The sequence below is a fragment of the Poecilia latipinna genome, unplaced genomic scaffold, assembly GCF_001443285.1.
Source record: "Poecilia latipinna isolate Pla-1442-1.1 unplaced genomic scaffold, P_latipinna-1.0 Scaffold1252, whole genome shotgun sequence".
Classification (NCBI taxonomy): domain Eukaryota; kingdom Metazoa; phylum Chordata; class Actinopteri; order Cyprinodontiformes; family Poeciliidae; genus Poecilia; species Poecilia latipinna.
The window spans coordinates 145,716-151,975 of record NW_015113868.1 but is presented as its reverse complement, the minus strand read 5'-3'; the positions used below and the strand labels follow the sequence as shown (position 1 = coordinate 151,975).

At 51.0% G+C, this 6,260-nt stretch overlaps 1 protein-coding gene across 2 annotated transcripts in view; it reads right to left on the bottom strand.

Annotated features, from left to right (window-relative positions):
* Positions 1-6,260, bottom strand: part of ext1c (exostoses (multiple) 1c) — a 46,289-nt gene that overhangs the window by 34,838 nt on the left and 5,191 nt on the right. For both annotated transcript variants that reach the window (XM_015054450.1, XM_015054452.1), the window contains exon 2: positions 883-2,030. In XM_015054450.1, coding sequence (XP_014909936.1) covers positions 883-1,829 — 947 coding nt within the window. In that variant the 5' untranslated portion in view covers positions 1,830-2,030. The remainder of the gene's footprint in view (positions 1-882; positions 2,031-6,260) is intronic.

The following is a 6,260-nucleotide window of genomic DNA, read 5'->3' as shown; positions in this document are numbered from 1 at the left end:
GTACAGGGGGGCTGGGGGGTACAGGGGGGCTGGGGGGGCTCATTATATTTATTATTTTTCAGTCTGCAGCTTTTCTGTTTCTGACTTTCTCCATTTTTCCCTCTGATCTGCAGAATCTCATTGTTATAATTATATGATTATCAGTCATAACCAGGCTGAGCAGAACCGAGCAGAACTGTGTCATGGAGCTGAGCTGGTCGGGTTCTGTTGCTCCTCCTGCTCGTTCTGGACCTGTTGGGTCGCTGGTGGTTCCGGTCCCTTCAGGTTAATCTGCTGGCAGCAGCTGCAGCCGCTCATTAGCCTGAAGGGACCCAGTAAGAACCTCAGGCTGCACCGCGGGTCACTGGGACAGAACCAGAACCAGGAGGAAGCTCCATGTTCATCCTCCATGTTTAATAAAATCCACATCCTGTGAAAACCACTAATGATGGTTAGTGATCAGAACCGGAACCACCTGGACATGCAGGTATCAGAGGAACAGAACTGGTTCTGTTTAAATCCCACAGGGCTCTGGGTTCGGACCGGTTCTTTTATCAGAATTATGAATCTGGAATCATATCAGATTTATATACAGTTTATCGACACACAAAGGGTCCAAAGGTTCTCAAAGATGGTTTACTATATATATATTATATATGTATATATATATATACATATATAATATATATATACATACACATAAATATGATTCCTATTGTAGAAAATCATCACTGTGATAAATGTTCATGTTATTAACATGTTAATAATCTGCTATTAATCTCCAGAATATTGTCAAAGTTAGAACATCCTGTCCAGGAGTGATGCTGGAAAACTGACCCGGCCCACATCGACCTACAGGTAACCCGCCCTGACTCCGCCCACTACCCCCAGCCCCGCCCTTACCTCTCATACTCCAGGTTGTCATGGTCACATCGGGCGTCCTTGTGTTTCTCCCAGTCCTTCCCGTGGCGGCAGGTCGTCAGGGAAACGATGTCCTTCCCGTTGTGGATGTGATGCAGCGCGTTGCGGGTGTCGGAGCCGATGCCCGTCAGGTAGCGCTTCCCCTTGAACATGAGCAGGTACTTCCTGCGCGGCGGCGTGGTGTTCCTGAGCAGCCAGCCGCGCTCGCCGCCTTTCTGCGGGTGATCCTTGGAGAAGAGCGGGATGGAGACGTCGAAGCCGGGCCGGAAGTGCTCCGTGTTCAGGCTGGCCTTGGCCAGGATGGCCTGGCCCACGTTGAAACCCAGGTCCTCCGTGTAGTTGGGCCAGGTGCCAGAGTACAGGTTGAAGATGAGGTGGTTCCGCCCGTCGTTCCAGGACGGGAAACTGCGGATGCGTTCGTCCATGTTGGGGACGAACTGCCCCGACAGCTGGTCCCGGTCCAGAGTGTCTATCCCCAGGACGAACAGGCAGGCCTCCCGGGGGTCCGGCGTGTAGTAGCGCGACTCGGCGATGGAGGTCAGGATCTTCCTGTAGCTCTCCGACACGCGGTCGCCTTTCTCTGCCGGGTAGATGTAGACCCGGAAGCCTTCCCGCCCTCGGCGCCGGCACCGCGAGAAGTCGAAGCAGGTGTCCATGCGGCAGCGGCTGTCCCTGTAGACGGTGGACCAGGCCTGCCGCCGTTGCCGTGGCGACTCGGCCGAGCCCGGGTCGGTCTGCAGCTCGTCCAGGTGGGCGTAGCGAGGCAGGAAGGCCCGGTCGGTCCAGTTGGGCCAGGGCCGCAGGACGTCCGAGCGGTGGCGCGTCAGCAGGCGCAGCAGGCGCAGCTGGACGCCGCCGCCGCAGTAGAACAGAACCAGCCAGCAGCAGGCGCACAGGCCCAGCAGGACGTACTTCTTACGCGCCTGCATGGGGGCTCAGGCCCCCCACCGGGCCGGGCCGGGGCGGTCCGGACTCTAACAGCGGGGTCCGGGCCGGGGCGCTAACATGACAGCCGCTGATCCACAACGATCCGATCTGAGGTTCTGATCCACTCCTGCTGCCGTCCGGCCGCGCTCTGGCTGATGAAGGCCGGCTCCCCGCTCCGCCTCATGCTGACGGCGCGGCGCCACCTGGACAGGAGAGAGCAAACACAGACCACGTTACTGCACAACAAGGCTGCTGCTGTGTGGCTCCGCGGGCCGGACCGGGGGCTGGACCCGCTCCAGCAGCAGAACTGGAACTGCTTTGATTCTCTAACAGGATCCAGTTTGATTCAAACATCTTAAACCAGCCGGGTCCCCGGAGGAGAGCCTGCTGCCGGCAGGGCAACCAAACCAGGACTGACACCTCCCTCTGCCAGAGGTGGAGCAACTTCCTGACGAAACATCACATTGATTTGTCAAAACATGGATTTACAAATACCAACATTTAGTTTGAGGCAGAGTTAACTAAATATTTTGGTTGTTAACTAATAATTTGAAGCTAAATATTTATCTGGCATTTCTAAATGAATGAGCAACACGGTGAAAATGCTCCAGGTTTTCCTCTTAGGACAGGATAAATAACCAAAGCTGCTGCTGTCAACTTTTCACTGTAACTTTACCAGCAGCCCATAAACATCAGCCAGAAAAAGCCATGGAAACGGCTGGTTGCTAGGAAACGATGTAATCCACACGATGCGTGATGTCATCAACTGTATATTAATAAAAACATAGTTTGTGTCCTGAAGTAAACATGCTTCAGTTTAAATGTCGATGAGGATGGAGCAGCTCTGCAGGAGGCCTAAAACCTCCGCAGAGGTCATAACTGTCAGGGGTCAAAGGTCAGCAGGCCAGAGCCAGAACCGACTACAGAGAGTGTACCACCCAGTCTTCAGAAAGCAACAGAAATCATAAGAAATAAAATGAGATATTTCAGAATGAGGTCCAAACAGGAAACAGGAAGGGAGGAACTGGGAACGTCACACCGGGCCCCAGTTTACCGTTTAAACAGTTGAACAGAACCAGGTCTCTGTGAGTTTCAACGGTTCTTCTGCGGTTCTTTATTTACACAAACTTTCCCCCCATTAACTGAGTGTGTGTGTGTGTGTGTGTGTGTGTGTGTGTGTGTGTGTGTGCAGCTCCCCTCCTGCCAGCAGTCACACAAAGGCAGCTTTCAGGCCTCACCTTCACATTCCTCCTACCTGCCCGGCCCGCTAGCAGCTCCACAAACAGAACCGGGTCAATCGGCGCCAGCAGAGAACACTCAGGCTTAACGCCGACCTGATTCTACTGACCGACATTCTGACCCGGCTTCAGACTGCAGAACCAGAACATCTGGAATGTGGAGCAACAAGCTTCCATTCAGAACCACCAGCACATTCTGGGGTTCAGTTCTAGAGGTTCTACAGGACAAACCGGGTTTCAGCAGGTTCTACAGAGTTCTGGTTAAAGATGGAACCAACATGGATCAGAGGTCCACTCACCTTTTCAATGTTGCTTCAGTCCAAATAGGTTCTGCTCAGCTCTCCTGTGTCTGGTTCCCTCCATCCTGGTTCCCTCCATCTTTGTTCCCTCCGTCCTGGTTCCCTCCATCTTGGCTTCCTCCATCCTGGTTCCCTCCATCTTTGTTCCCTCCATCCTGGTTCCCTCCATCTTTGTTCCCTCCGTCCTGGTTCCCTCCATCTTTGTTCCCTCCGTCCTGGTTCCCTCCATCTTTGTTCCCTCCGTCCTGGTTCCCTCCATCTTTGTTCCCTCCGTCCTGGTTCTTGTCCTCCATCAGTTGCAGTTCTGCTAACCTCAGCCTCTTGGGAATATTTCTCTTCAAATGATTTGGGAATGACCTTTGACCTCTCACCTGTTTCTCTAAGGTCATTGCTGATGTCTTTCCATCGCGGCGTTGTGCTAACACCCTGGAGCTCCAGATGGCGCCGTGTTTCTGTTCACAGATTTTCTGTTTCAGCTTCATGTTGATTCATGAATTTATCAGAATTCCCGCTGAAGGAAACCATCTGGTGTCTCCATTCTGTCCTCATATTCATGAGTCACAGAAAGACCCGACTCCAAAGGGTTCTGGATCAGCTTCTTTCGTGACAAATGCTGGTTCTGGTTCTGGGTGGTCGGGTTAGAGTCCGCTTCCAGCTCGGTTCCTTCAGGAACCTGATTCCTCATCAATAATTCAGCTCTTGCTGCAGCTGAAGAATTGATTTTCCTCCCTGCTGTTCTCCTCCTGCAGCCGAAGATCCAGAGAATCGTTTGACCGGGTTTCAGTAATCAGATTACAGAGTCGGCCCAGGTGAAAAACTCAAGGAATTACAGGTTCTGGTCTCAGACAAGCAGCCCGGAAACCCGAGCAGAACCGGGTCAGAACCACATCGCTCATAACGGTGACCCAAAACAGAAACTCTGATTTTAAACACGGAGTACCACAAGGGCCGGTCCTTGGACCCATTTTCTTCTCAAGACATCTCCCCCACTCCCCTCCAGGCTTTACTTGCCCCCCCTCCAGGCTTTACTTGCCCCCCTCCAGGCTAAGCATCATTTATTTATTTAATCTAAAGTTTTTAGGCAACAGTGACAGTAAAGACGGTTTATGCTAGTTTTATAGTTGACGCATTGAATTGGTGGCACCACTAATTTGGCTGCCGTTGCCCGTTGACCTCCCGCTATTATTTTGAAATTATGGCGCCTGCTTGTACGCCTACAAATTTTTTATAAGTTTAAAGTTTTCAACACAAAACCATGGACTGCCCGAGCGCTCCTACCAGGGACAGGCTGCTTAAATGTTGGTAAAACAAAGTTTATGGTTATTTTGTAGCAGTAAAAAAAACGTCCCAATGCTCAATTATATGTTAAAAAATTTTAGATATAAAAACAAAAATCAAGTTTTAGAAGAGTTCTCATTGATCAACGTCTGTTCAACGTCTGTCGCATATAAATCAGATAAAATATTCAAAACTCTCGGTGTTTTAATGAAAGTGAAAATGCCTTGCATGTTCTGAAAAACTCACCGATTGCTCCATCTGCGGCATATTCTGCATAAAACATTTTAAATCAGATTGCAGATTGCAGAAGCTAACTCTAAGCAACCAAACATAAAAAAATGAAAGGCAGCTAATGCTAAACTGCAAACCACACAAAAATTAGCAGAGGCTAATGCTAAAACACTAAACATAAGAAATTAGCTGAAGTTAATGCTAACCACTGAGAAGACGCTTCTCAGTCTGAGTCTCATCTTCATCTCCTTCCAGTCGATGTCGGTGAGAGAATCGCTCATATCGAAGTTCTCCGTTTCTCATTCTGCTGATTTTTAAAGTTGTGTGATCAGTACCAAAGCCGAAAACAGCTAATGTGACATAAAGTTCATCCAGGTCATGGAAATGGGAAACATTTTATGGCAATAATTGGTTTAAAAGGCTCAAAAACAGCAGCCATCTTGGAAAAATGACCTTCTTCCTGAAATCCAAGTGGCTGATGGGAATTTTTATGCTTGTATCAACACTAAGGATTCTAACAGCAAAACGCTGATGGAGGCCAGTGTGTGTGCATGCGTGCGTGCGTGTGTGCGTGTGTGTGTGCGTGCGTGCGTGCGTGTGTGTGTGAGTGTGTGCGTGCGTACGTGTGTGAGTGTGTGCGTGCGTGCGTGTGTGTGTGTGCGTGCGTGTGTGCGTGTGTGTGTGTGTGTGTGCGTGCGTGTGTGTGTGTGTGAGTGTGTGCGTGCGTACGTGTGTGAGTGTGTGCGTGCGTGCGTGTGTGAGTGTGTGCGTGCGTGCGTGCGTGTGCGTGTGTGTGTGTGTGTGTGTTTTCTCTGGCTGCAGCAGATTAGTTCAGTTCAGATGAAAACACGGAGCTTGTGGTGAGGTGAGCGGCTCAGAGGAGCTAAAATTAAACGGGGACTCTGTCATTACAGCCCGACTGTTTGGGCCGGTTCTGTTTGGACCGGGTCTGTTTGGACCGGGTCTGTTTGGACCGGTTCTGGTTGGACCGGGTCTGTTTGGGCCGGTTCTGTTTGGACCGGGTCTGTTTGGGCCGGTTCTGGTTGGACCGGGTCTGTTTGGGCCGGTTCTAGTTGGACGGGGTCTGTTTGGACCGATTCTGTTTGGACCGGTTCTGTTTGGGCCGGTTCTGTTTGGCCCGGGTCTGTTTGGACCGGTTCTGTTTGGACCGGGTCTGGTTGGACCGGGTCTGTTTGGGCCGGTTCTGTTTGGGCCGGTTCTGTTTGGACTGATTCTGTTTGGACCGATTCTGTTTGGACCGGTTCTGTTTGGGCCGGTTCTGTTTGGACCGGGTCTGGTTGGACCGGGTCTGTTTGGGCCGGGTCTGTTTGGGCCGGGTCTGTTTGGACTGATTCTGTTTGGACCGATTCTGTTTGGACCGGTTCTA